The 14,006-nt window shown below is 55.0% G+C and overlaps 1 protein-coding gene across 2 annotated transcripts in view; it reads right to left on the bottom strand.

Annotated features, from left to right (window-relative positions):
* The window catches only part of si:ch211-126j24.1 (phosphofurin acidic cluster sorting protein 1), an 862,277-nt gene that overhangs the window by 28,309 nt on the left and 819,962 nt on the right, over positions 1 to 14,006 (bottom strand). For both annotated transcript variants that reach the window (XM_068028323.1, XM_068028324.1), the window contains exon 23: positions 8,503 to 8,616. In XM_068028323.1, the coding sequence (XP_067884424.1) occupies positions 8,503 to 8,616 (114 nt within the window). The remainder of the gene's footprint in view (positions 1 to 8,502; positions 8,617 to 14,006) is intronic.

Raw genomic sequence — 14,006 nt, 5'->3', positions numbered from 1 at the left:
CCCCCTCCACAGGTTACACTGGGCTGGTTCTCCACAGTTTACACTGGGCTGGTTTCCACCTCGACAGGTTACACTGGGCTGGTTCCCCCACCACAGATTACAATGGGCTGGTTTCCCCCTCCACGGATTACACTGGGCTGGTTTCCCCCTCCACAGGTTACACTGGGCTGGTTTCCCCCTCCACTGATTACACTGGGCTGGTTTCTCCCTCCACTGATTACACTGGGCTGGTTTCCCCCTCCACAAGTTCCTCTGGGCTGGTTTACCCCTCCACGGATTACACTGGGCTGTTTTCCCCCTCCACGGATTACACTGGGCTGTTTTCCCCCTCCACAGTTTACACTGGGCAGGCTTCTCCCTCCACAGATTACACTGGGCTGGTTTCTCCCTCCACAGGTTACACAGGGCTGGTTTCTCCCTCCACCGATTACATTGGGCTGGTTTCCCCCTCCACAGGTTACACTGGGCTGGTTTCTCCCTCCACAGATTACATTGGGCTGGTTTCCCCCTCCACTGGTTACACTGGGCTGGTTCCCCCTCCACTGATTACACTGGTCTGGTTTCCCCCTCCACAGATTACACTGGGCTGGTTTCCCCCTCCACTGGTTACACTGGGCTGGTTCCCCCTCCACAGGTTACACTGGGCTGATTTCTCCCTCCACAGATTACATTGGGCCGGTTTCCCCCTCCACAGGTTACACTGGGCTGGTTTCCCCCTCCACAGGTTACACTGGGCTGGTTTCTCCATCCACACATTACATTTGGCTGGTTTCCCCCTCCACAGCTTACACTGGGCTGGTTTCCCCCTCCACAGCTTACACTGGGCTGGTTTCCCCCTCCACAGGTTACACTGGGCTGGTTTCCCCCTCCACAGGTTACACTGGGCTGGTTTCCCCTCCACTGATTACACTGGTCTGGTTTCCCCCTCCACAGGTTACACTGGGCTGGTTTCTCCGTCTACAGGTTACACTGGGCTGGTTTCCCCCTCCACAGGTTACACTGGGCTGGTTTCTCCGTCTACAGGTTACACTGGTCTGGTTTCCCCCTCCACAGCTTACACTGGGCTGGTTTCCCCCTCCACAGGTTACACTGGGCTGGTTTCCCCCTCCACAGGTTACACTGGGCTGGTTTCCCCCTCCACAGATTACACTGGGCTGGTTTCTCCCTCCACAGATTACACTGGGCTGGTTTCCCCCTCCACAGATTACACTGGGCTGGTTTCCCCCTCCACAGATTACACTGGGCTGGTTTCCCCCTCCACAGATTACACTGGGCTGGTTCTCCACAGTTTACACAGGGCTGCTATTCCCCTCAAAAGGTTACACAGGGCTGGTTTCTCTCTCCACAGGTTACACTGGGCTGGTTTCCCCCTCCACAGATTACACTGGGCTGGTTTCCCCCTCCACAGATTACACTGGGCTGGTTTCCCCCTCCACACATTACACTGGGCTGGTTTCCCCCTCCACAGATTACACTGGGCTGGTTTCCCCTCCACAGATTACACTGGGCTGGTTTCCCCCTCCACACATTACACTGGGCTGGTTTCCCCCTCCACAGATTACACTGGGCTGGTTTCCCCCTCCACAGATTACACTGGGCTGGTTTCCCCCTCCACTGATTACACTGGGCAGGTTTCTCCCGCCACTGATTACACTGGGCTGGTTTCTCCATCCACTGATTACACTGGGCTCTTTTCCCCCTCCACAGGTTACACTGGGCTGGGTTCCCCCTCCACTGATTACACTGGGCAGGTTTCTCCATCCACAGATTACACTGGGGTGGTTTCCCCTCCACTGATTACCCTGGGCTCGTTCTCCACAGTTTACACAGGGCTGCTTTTCCCCTCGACAGGTTACACTGGGCTGGTTTCTCTCTCCACAGGTTACACTGGGCTGGTTTCCCCCTCCACAGATTACACTGGGCTGGTTTCCCCCTCCACAGATTACACTGGGCTGGTTTCCCCCTCCACAGGTTACACTGGGCTGGTTTCCCCCTCCACAGGTTACAACGGGTTGGTTTCCCCTCCACAGATTACACTGGGCTGGTTTCCCCCTCCACTGATTACACTGGGCAGGTTTCTCCCGCCACTGATTACACTGGGCTGGTTTCTCCATCCACAGATTAGACTGGGCTGGTTTCTCCATCCACTGATTACACTGGGCTCTTTCCCCCCTCCACAGGTTACATTGGGCTGGTATCCCCTCCACAAGTTCCTCTGGGCTGGTTTCCCCCTATACTGATTACACTGGGCTGGTTTCTCCCTCCACTGATTACACTGGGCTGGTTTCCCCCTCCACCGGTTACACTGGTCTGGTTCCCCCTCCACTGATTACACTGGGCTGGTTTCCCCCACCACAGATTACACTGGGCTAGTTTCCCCTGCAGAGGTTACACTGGGCTGGTTTCTCCCTCCACAGGTTACATTGGGCTGGTTTTACCCTCCACAGTTTACACTGGGCTGGTTCTCCACAGGTTACACTGGGCTGGTTTCCCCCTCAACAGGTTACACTGGGCTGGTTTACCCCTCCACGGATTACACTGGGCTGGTTTCCCCCTATACTGATTACACTGGGCTGGTTTCTCCCTCCACAGGTTACAGTGGGCTGGTTTCACCGTCTACAGGTTACACTGGGCTGGTTTCTCCCTCCATAGATTACACTGGGCTGGTTTCCCCCTCCACAGGTTACAACAGGCTGGTTTCCCCTCCACAGATTACACTGGGCTGGTTTCCCCCTCCACTGATTACACTGGGCAGGTTTCTCCATCCACTGATTACACTGGGCTCTTTTCCCCCTCCACAGGTTACACTGGGCTGGGTTCCCCCTCCACTGATTACACTGGGCAAGTTTCTCCCTCCACTGATTACACTGGGCTCTTTTCCCCCTCCACAGGTTACACTCGGCTGGTTTCCCCTCCACTGATTACACTGGGCTCGTTCTCCACAGTTTACACAGCACTGCTTTTCCCCTCGACAGTTTACACTGGGCTGGTTTCCCCCTCCACAGATTACACTGGGCTGGTTTCTCCCTCCAGAGGTTACACTGGGCTGGTTTCTCCCTCCATGGATTACACTGGGCTGGTTTCCCCCTCCACAGATTACACTGGGCTGGTTTCTCCCTCCATGGATTACACTGGGCTGGTTTCCCCCTCCACAGATTACACTGGGCTGGTTTCTCCCTCCAGAGGTTACACTGGGCTGGTTTCTCCATCCACAGATTACACTGGGCTGGTTTCCCCCTCCACAGGTTACACTGGGCTGGTTTCCCCCTCCACTGATTACACTGGGCTGGTTTCCCCCTCCATATATTACACTGCACTGGTTTCTCCCTCCACAGATTACACTGGGCTGGTTTCGCCCTGCACAGATTATACTGGGCTGGTTTCCCCCTCCACAGTTTACACTGGGCAGGTTTCTCCCTCCACAGATTACACTGGGCTTGATTCCCCCTCCACAGATTACACTGGGCTGGTTCTCCACAGGTTACACTGGGCTGGTTACCCCCTCCATAGGTTACACTGGGCTGGTTTCCCCCTCCACAGATTACACTGGGCTGGTTTCTCCCTCCAGAGATTACACTGGGCTGGTTTCTCCCTCCAGAGGTTACACTGGGCTGGTTTCTCCATCCACAGATTACACTGGGCTGGTTTCTCCCTCCAGAGATTACACTGGGCTGGTTTCTCCCTCCACAGATTACACTGGGCTGGTTTCTCCCTCCAGAGATTACACTGGGCTGGTTTCTCCCTCCAGAGATTACACTGGGCTGGTTTCTCCCTCCACAGATTACACTGGGCTGGTTTCTCCCTCCATAGGTTACACTGGGCTGGTTTCCCCCTCCACAGATTACACTGGGCTGGTTTCTCCCTCCAGAGATTACACTGGGCTGGTTTCTCCCTCCATGGATTACACTGGGCTGGTTTCCCCCTCCACAGATTACACTGGGCTGGTTTCTCCCTCCAGAGGTTACACTGGGCTGGTTTCTCCATCCACAGATTACACTGGGCTGGTTTCCCCCTCCACAGGTTACACTGGGCTGGTTTCCCCCTCCACTGATTACACTGGGCTGGTTTCCCCCTCCATATATTACACTGCACTGGTTTCTCCCTCCACAGATTACACTGGGCTGGTTTCGCCCTGCACAGATTATACTGGGCTGGTTTCCCCCTCCACAGTTTACACTGGGCAGGTTTCTCCCTCCACAGATTACACTGGGCTTGATTCCCCCTCCACAGATTACACTGGGCTGGTTCTCCACAGGTTACACTGGGCTGGTTTCCCCCTCCATATATTACACTGCACTGGTTTCTCCCTCCACAGATTACACTGGGCTGGTTTCGCCCTGCACAGATTACACTGGGCTGGTTCCCCCTCAACAGGTTACAATGGGCGGGTTTCTCCCTCCACAGATTACGCTGGGCTGGTTTCGCCCTGCACAGATTACACTGGGCAGGTTTCCCCCTCCACAGTTTACACTGGGCAGGTTTCTCCCTCCACAGATTATACTGGGCTGGATTCCCCCTCCACAGATTACACTGGGCTGGTTTCCCCCTCCACTGGTTACACTGGGCTGGTTTCTCCCTCCACAGATTACACTGGGCTTGTTTCCCCTCCACAGGTTACACTGGGCTGGTTCTCCACAGGTTACACTGGGCTGGATTCCCCCTCCATAGGTTACACTGGGCTGGTTTCCCCCTCCAAGGGTACACTGGGCTGGTTCTCCACAGGTTACACTGGGCTGGTTTCCCCCTCCAAGGGTACACTGGGCTGGTTCTCCACGGATTACACTGGGGTGGTTTCCCCCTCCACAGGATACACTGGGCAGGTTTCCCCCTCCACAAATTATACTGGGCTGGTTTCCCCCTCCACAGGTTACACTGGGCTGGTTTCCCCCTCCAGAGGTTCCACTGGGCTGGTTTCTCCCTCCATGGATTACACGGGGCTGGTTCCCCCTCCACTGATTACACTGGGCTGGTTTCTCCATCCACAGATTACACTGGGCTGGTTTCCCCTCCACTGGTTACACTGGGCTGGTTTCCCCCTCCACAGGTTACACTGGGCTGGTTTCCCCCTCCACTGATTACACTGGGCTGGTTTCCCCCTCCATATATTACACTGGGATGGTTTCTCCCTCCACAGATTACACTGGGCTGGTTTCGCCCTGCACAGATTACACTGGGCTGGTTTCCCCCTCCACAGTTTACACTGGGCAGGTTTCTCCCTCCACAGATTACACTGGGCTGGATTCCCCCTCCACAGGTTACACTGGGCTGGTTACCCCCTCCATAGGTTACACTGGGCTGGTTCCCCCTCAACAGGTTACACTGGGCTGGTTTCCCCCTCCACAGTTTACACTGGACTGGTTTCCCCCTCCACAGATTACACTGGGCTGGATTCTCTCTCCACAGATTACACTGGGCTGGTTTCCCCCTCCACAGGTTACACTGGGCTGGTTTCCCCCTCCACAGGTTACACTGGGCGGGTTTCCCCCTCCACAGGTTACACTGGGCGGGTTTCTCCCTCCACAGATTACACTGGGCAGGTTTCGCCCTGCACAGATTACACTGGGCGGGTTTCCCCCTCCACAGTTTACACTGGGCAGGTTTCTCCCTCCACAGATTACACTGGGCTGGATTCCCCCTCCACAGATTACACTGGGCTGGTTTCCCCCTCCACTGGTTACACTGGGCTGGTTTCTACCTCCACAGATTACACTGGGCTTGTTTCCCCTCCACAGGTTACACTGGGCTGGTTCTCCACAGGTTACACTGGGCTGGTTTCCCCCTCCATAGGTTACACTGGGCTGGTTTCCCCCTCCAAGGGTACACTGGGCTGGTTCTCCACAGGTTACACTGGGCTGGTTTCCCCCTCCACTGGTTACACTGGGCTGTTTTCCCCTCCCCAGGTTACACTGGGCTGTTTTCCCCTCCCCAGGTTACACTGGGCTTGTTCCCCCTGCACATGTTACACTGGGCTGGTTTCCCCCTCCACATTTTACACTGGGCTAATTTTCCCCTCGACAGGTTACACTGGGCTGGTTTCTCAATCCACAGGTTACACTGGGCTGGTTTCCCCCTCCACGGATTACACTGGGCTGGTTTCCCCCTCCACAGGATACACTGGGCAGGTTTCCCCCTCCACAAATTATACTGGGCTGGTTTTCCCCTCCACAGGTTACACTGGGCTGGTTTCCCCCTCCACTGATTACACTGGGCTGGTCTCCCCCTCCACTGATTACAGTGGGCTGGTTTCTCCCTCCACAGGTTACAGTGGGCTGGTTTCCCCTCCACAGGTTACACTGGGCTGGTTCTCCACTGATTACACTGGGCTGGTTTCCCCCTCCATAGGTTACACTGGGCTGGTTTCCCCCTCCACAGGTTACACTGGGCTGGTTCTCCACAGGTTACACTGGGCTGGTTTCCCCCTCCACAGATTACACTGGGCTGGTTCTCCACAGTTTACACTGGGCTGGTTTCCACCTCGACAGGTTACACTGGGCTGGTTCCCCCACCACAGATTACAATGGGCTGGTTTCCCCCTCCACGGATTACACTGGGCTGGTTTCCCCCTCCACAGGTTACACTGGGCTGGTTTCCCCCTCCACTGATTACACTGGGCTGGTTTCTCCCTCCACTGATTACACTGGGCTGGTTTCCCCCTCCACAAGTTCCTCTGGGCTGGTTTACCCCTCCACGGATTACACTGGGCTGTTTTCCCCCTCCACGGATTACACTGGGCTGTTTTCCCCCTCCACAGTTTACACTGGGCAGGCTTCTCCCTCCACAGATTACACTGGGCTGGTTTCTCCCTCCACAGGTTACACAGGGCTGGTTTCTCCCTCCACCGATTACATTGGGCTGGTTTCCCCCTCCACTGGTTACACTGGGCTGGTTCCCCCTCCACTGATTACACTGGGCTGGTTTCCCCCTCCACTGGTTACACTGGGCTGGTTCCCCCTCCACAGGTTACACTGGGCTGATTTCTCCCTCCACAGGTTACACTGGGCTGGTTTCTCCATCCACAGATTACATTGGGCCGGTTTCCCCCTCCACAGGTTACACTGGGCAGATTTCTCCATCCATAGATTACACTGGGCTGGTTTCCCCTCCACTTATTACACTGGGCTGGTTTCCCCCTCCACCGATTACACTGGGCTGGTTTCTCCCTCCACAGATTACACTGGGCAGGTTTCCCCCTCCACAGGTTACACTGGGTAGGTTCCCCCTCAACAGGTTACACTGGGCTGGTTTCCCCCTCCACAGTTTACACTGGACTGGTTTCCCCCTCCACTGATTACACTGGGCTGGTTTCCCCCTCCACAGGTTACACTGGGCTGGTTTCCCCCTCGACAGGTTACACTGGGCTAATTTTCCCCTCAACAGGTTACACTGGGCTGGTTTCTCCCTCCACAGGTTACACTGGGCTGGTTTCCCCCTACACCGATTACACTGGGCTGGTTTCCCCCGCCACTGTTTACACTGGGCAGGTTTCTCCCTCCACAGATTACACTGAGCTGGATTCCCCCTCCAAGGATTACACTGGGCTGGTTTCCCCCTCCACTGGTTACACTGGGCTGGTTTTTCCCTCCACAGATTACACTGGGCTGGTTTCCCCTCCACCGGTTACACTGGGCTGGTTTCCCCCTCCAAGGGTTACACTGGGCTGGTTCTCCACAGGTTACACTGGGCTGGTTTCCCCCTCCACTGGTTACACTGGGCTGTTTTCCCCTCCCCAGGTGACACCGGGCTGGTTCCCCCTGCACATATTACACTGGGCTGGTTTCTCCGTCCACATTTTACACTGGGCTAATTTTCCCCTCAACAGGTTACACTGGGCTGGTTTCCCCCTCCACGGATTACACTGGGCTGGTTTCCCCCTCCACAGGTTACACTGGGCTGGTTTCCTCCTCCACATGTTACACTGGGCTGGTTTCCCCCTCCACATGTTGCACTGGGCTGGTTTCCCCTCCACAAGTTACACTGGGCTGGTTTCCCCTCCACAGGTTACACTGGGCTCGTTCTCCACAGTTTACACAGGGCTGCTTTCCCCCTCCACATGTTGCACTGGGCTGGTTTCCCCCTCCACAAGTTACACTGGGCTGGTTTCCCCTCCACAGGTTACACTGGGCTCGTTCTCCACAGGTTACACTGGGCTGGTTTCCCCCTCCACATGTTGCACTGGGCTGGTTTCCCCCTCCACAAGTTACACTGGGCTGGTTTCCCCCTGCACAGGTTACACTGGGCTGGTTTCCCCCTCCACAGGTTACACTGGGCTGGTTTCCCCTCCACAGGTTACACTGGGCTGGTTTCCCCTCCACAGGTGATACTGGGCTGGTTCCCCCTCCACAGGTTACACTGGGCTGGTTCTCTACAGTTTACACTGGGCATGTTCCCTCATGGTTATTATGGTCCGTGTGGTTCCCCAGAATGGGCTGGTATTTCCCCACCGCGCAGCCCGTGCTCTGGTTGGTTGTGGATGGCAGCTTATACTGCCAGTTGCTATCTTACCTTTGAGCATGGTCTGCTGGTGTTTGGCAGTACAGATTAGTCTGCTGATTCCCTCGATCACTTGGCTCTTAGAGTCCAGCTCTTTCTCCCTTGGTTTCTTACTTAAAAACATCACTGGGGAAGAGAAAAAAGCATTCAGAAGCACTGCTCAGTAAGAGACAATACATTTCTCGGTGTTCCCTTTAGCTCAGGTAATAAACACAGACCCTGGTTTGGTACTGGCATCCTTATCCGGTCTGGCCCTTTATGTGACTCCAGATCTACCCCCACATGGTTGATCCTTAACTACCCTCAGTTATGTCAAACTTAATACAAAGCATACAAACTGCAGAGGCTCAGAAAAGTGCCAGCATTCCTTCCGTAAAGTACATTACCGAAGCAGTTGCGTTTTGAGGAAAATCTATAGCCTCATGGTCATTATTACAAAAAATGTTTTTTATTCATAGATTATTTTACAATTGAATTTAAATTCACAAAAGTGCCCAGGTGTGATTATAGTTTCTAATCTCTGTATTATTTGCGACACTCCCTCGGCACCATTATTGAAGTTGTCATTATCAACATCGTCATTGTAGACATTGTCATTGTCAACACCATCATTATCGACATGGTCATTGTCGTCACTGTTAACACCGTCGTCGTTGTCACTGTCGACACCGGCATCGTCGTCACCGTCAACACCAGCATCGTCGTCACCGTCAACACCGGCATCATCGTCACCGTCATCACTGTCGACACCGTCATCGTCGTCACTGTCACCATCATCACTGTCGACACCGGCATCGTCGTCACCGTCAACACCGGCATCATCGTCACCGTCATCACTGTCGACACCGTCGTCGTCGTCACTGTTGACACCGTCATCGTCGTCACCGTCAACACCGGCATCATCGTCACCGTCATCACTGTCGACACCGTCATCGTCGTCACTGTTGACACCGTCATCGTCGTCACCGTCAACACCGGCATCATCGTCACCGTCATCACTGTCGACACCGTCATCGTCGTCACTGTTGACACCGTCATCGTCGTCACCGTCAACACCGGCATCATCGTCACCGTCATCACTGTCGACACCGTCATCGTCGTCACTGTTGACACCGTCATCGTCGTCACCGTCAACACCGGCTTCGTCGTCACTGTCATCACTGTCGACACCGTCATCGTCGTCACTGTCACCATCATCACTGTCGACACCGTCATCGTCGTCACTGTTGACACCGTCATCGTCGTCACCGTCAACAACGGCATTGTCGTCACCGTCATCACTGTCATCGTCATCACTGTTGACACCGTCATCGTCGTCACCGTCATCGTCGTCACCGTCAACACCGGCATCGTCGTCACTGCCATCGTCATCACTGTCATCGTCGTCATCGTCATCACTGTTGACACCGTCATCGTCGTCACCGTCATCACTGTCATCGTCGTCATCATCATCACTGTTGACACCGTCATCACTGTTGACACCGTCATCACTGTCATCGTCGTCATCGTCATCACCGTCGACACCGTCATCGTATCACTGTCGACACCGGCATCGTCGTCACCGTCAACACCGGCATCGTCGTCACCGTCAACACTGTCGACACTGTCATCGTCATCACTGTCATCGTCATCACTGTTGACACCGTCATCGTCATCACTGTTGACACCGTCATCGTCATCACCGTCAACACTGTCGACACTGTCATCGTCATCACTGTCGACACCGGCATCGTCGTCACCGTCAACACCGGCATCGTCGTCACCGTCAACACTGTCGACACTGTCATCGTCATCACTGTCATCGTCATCACTGTCGACACCGTCATCGTCATCACTGTTGACACCGGCATCGTCGTCATCGTCATCACTGTTGACACCGTCATCGTCATCACTGTCGACACCGGCATCGTCGTCACCGTCATCACTGTCATCGTCGTCATCATCATCACTGCTGACACCGTCATCGTCATCACTGTCGACACCGGCATCGTCGTCACCGTCATCACTGTCATCGTCGTCATCACTGTTGACACCGTCATCGTCGTCACTGTTGACACCGTCATCGTCGTCACCGTCATCACTGTTGACACCGTCATCGTCATCACTGTTGACACCGTCATCGTCGTCACCGTCATCACTGTCGACACCGTCATCGTCATCACTGTTGACACCGTCATCGTCGTCACCGTCATCACTGTCATCGTCGTCACCGTCATCACTGTTGACACCGTCATCGTCGTCACCGTCGACACCGGCATCGTCGTCACCGTCAACACCGGCATCGTCGTCACCGTCATCACTGTCAACACCGTCATCGTCATCACTGTCGACACCGTCATCGTCGTCACCGTCAACACCGGCATCGTCGTCACCGTCATCACTGTCATCGTCGTCATCACTGTTGACACCGTCATCGTCGTCACTGTTGACACCGTCATCGTCATCACCGTCATCACTGTCATCGTCGTCACCGTCATCACTGTTGACACCGTCATCGTCGTCACTGTTGACACCGTCATCGTCATCACCGTCATCACTGTCATCGTCGTCACCGTCATCACTGTTGACACCGGCATCGTCGTCACCGTCGTCACTGTTGACACCGTCATCGTCGTCACTGTTGACACCGTTATCGTCATCACCGTCATCACTGTCATCGTCGTCACCGTCATCACTGTTGACACCGTCATCGTCGTCACCGTCGACACCGGCATCGTCGTCACCGTCAACACCGGCATCGTCGTCACCGTCAACACCGGCATCGTCGTCACCGTCATCACTGTTGACACCGTCATCGTCATCACTGTCGACACCGTCATCGTCATCACTGTTGACACCGGCATCGTCATCACTGTTGACACCGGCATCGTCGTCACCGTCATCACTGTCATCGTCGTCATCGTCATCACTGTCGACACCGGCATCGTCGTCACCGTCATCACTGTCATCGTCGTCATCGTCATCACTGTTGACACCGGCATCGTCGTCACCGTCATCACTGTCATCGTCGTCATCGTCATCACTGTCGACACCGTCATCGTCATCACTGTTGACACCGGCATCGTCGTCACCGTCATCACTGTCATCGTCGTCATCGTCATCACTGTCGACACCGGCATCGTCGTCACCGTCAACACCGGCATCGTCGTCACCGTCATCACTGTCATCATCATCATCACTGTCGACACCGTCATCACTGTCATCGTCGTCATCACTGTTGACACCGTCATCGTCGTCACTGTCATCGTCATCACTGTCATCGTCATCACTGTCATCGTCGTCATCGTCATCACTGTCGACACCGTCATCGTCGTCACCGTCGTCAATGTCATCGTCGTCATCGTCGTCACCGTCGACACCGTCATCGTCATCACCGTCGACACCGTCATCGTATCACTGTCGACACCGGCATCGTCGTCACCGTCAACACCGGCATCGTCGTCACCGTCAGCACTGTCGTCACTGTCATCGTCATCACTGTCATCGTCATCACTGTCGACACTGTCATCGTCATCACTGTCATCGTCATCACTGTCGACACCGTCATCGTCATCACTGTCGACACCGTCATCGTCATCACTGTTGACACCGGCATCGTCGTCACCGTCAACACTGTCATCGTCGTCACCGTCGTCACCGTCATCATCATCACTGTTGACACCGTCACCGTCGTCACTGTCATCGTCGTCATCGTCGTCACCGTCGACACCATCATCGTCATCACCGTCGACACCGTCATCGTATCACTGTCGACACCGGCATCGTCGTCACCGTCAACACCGGCATCGTCGTCACCGTCAACACTGTCGACACTGTCATCGTCATCACTGTCGACACCGTCACCGTCGTCACTGTCATCGTCGTCATCGTCGTCACCGTCGACACCGTCATCGTCATCACCGTCGACACCGTCATCGTATCACTGTCGACACCGGCATCGTCGTCACCGTCAACACCGGCATCGTCGTCACCGTCATCACTGTCGACACCGTCATCGTCATCACTGTCATCGTCATCATCGTCATCACTGTCGACACCGTCACCGTCGTCACTGTCATCGTCGTCATCGTCGTCACCGTCGACACCGGCATCGTCGTCACCGTCAACACCGGCATCGTCGTCACCGTCAACACTGTCGACACTGTCATCGTCATCACTGTCATCGTCATCACTGTCGACACCGTCACCGTCGTCACTGTCATCGTCGTCATCGTCGTCACCGTCGACACCGGCATCGTCGTCACCGTCAACACCGGCATCGTCGTCACCGTCAACACTGTCGACACCGTCATCGTCATCACTGTTGACACCGGCATCGTCGTCACCGTCAACACTGTCATCGTCGTCACCGTCGTCACCGTCATCATCATCACTGTTGACACCGTCATCGTCATCACTGTCATCGTCATCACTGTCATCACTGTCGACACCGTCACCGTCGTCACTGTCATCGTCGTCATCGTCGTCACCGTCGACACCATCATCGTCATCACCGTCGACACCGTCATCGTATCACTGTCGACACCGGCATCGTCGTCACCGTCAACACCGGCATCGTCGTCACCGTCAACACTGTCGACACTGTCATCGTCATCACTGTCATCGTCATCACTGTCGACACCGTCACCGTCGTCACTGTCATCGTCGTCATCGTCGTCACCGTCGACACCGTCATCGTCATCACCGTCGACACCGTCATCGTATCACTGTCGACACCGGCATCGTCGTCACCGTCAACACCGGCATCGTCGTCACCGTCAACACTGTCGACACTGTCATCGTCATCACTGTCATCGTCATCACTGTCGACACCGTCATCGTCATCACTGTTGACACCGGCATCGTCGTCATCGTCATCACTGTTGACACCGGCATCGTCGTCACCGTCAACACCGGCATCGTCGTCACCGTCATCACTGTCATCGTCGTCATCACTGTTGACACCGTCATCGTCGTCACTGTTGACACCGTCATCGTCGTCACCGTCATCACTGTTGACACCGTCATCGTCATCACTGTTGACACCGTCATCGTCGTCACCGTCATCACTGTCATTGTCGTCACCGTCATCACTGTCGACACCGTCATCGTCATCACTGTCGACACCGTCATCGTCATCACTGTTGACACCGTCATCGTCATCACTGTCGACACCGTCATCGTCATCACTGTTGACACCGTCATCGTCATCACCGTCATCACTGTCATCGTCGTCACCGTCATCACTGTTGACACCGTCATCGTCGTCACTGTTGACACCGTCATCGTCATCACTGTTGACACCGTCATCGTCGTCACCGTCGACACCGGCATCGTCGTCACCGTCAACACCGGCATCGTCGTCACCGTCAACACCGGCATCGTCATCACTGTCATCGTCGTCATCATCATCACTGTTGACACCGTCATCGTCATCACTGTCGACACCGTCATCGTCATCACTGTCACCGTCATCACTGTCGACACCGTCATCGTCATCACTGTTGACACCGTCATCGTCATCACTGTCGACACCG

Source organism: Heterodontus francisci, chromosome 3, assembly GCF_036365525.1.
Source record: "Heterodontus francisci isolate sHetFra1 chromosome 3, sHetFra1.hap1, whole genome shotgun sequence".
Classification (NCBI taxonomy): domain Eukaryota; kingdom Metazoa; phylum Chordata; class Chondrichthyes; order Heterodontiformes; family Heterodontidae; genus Heterodontus; species Heterodontus francisci.
The sequence above is the reverse complement of the archived record's forward strand: the minus strand, read 5'-3'. Positions and strand labels throughout refer to the sequence as shown.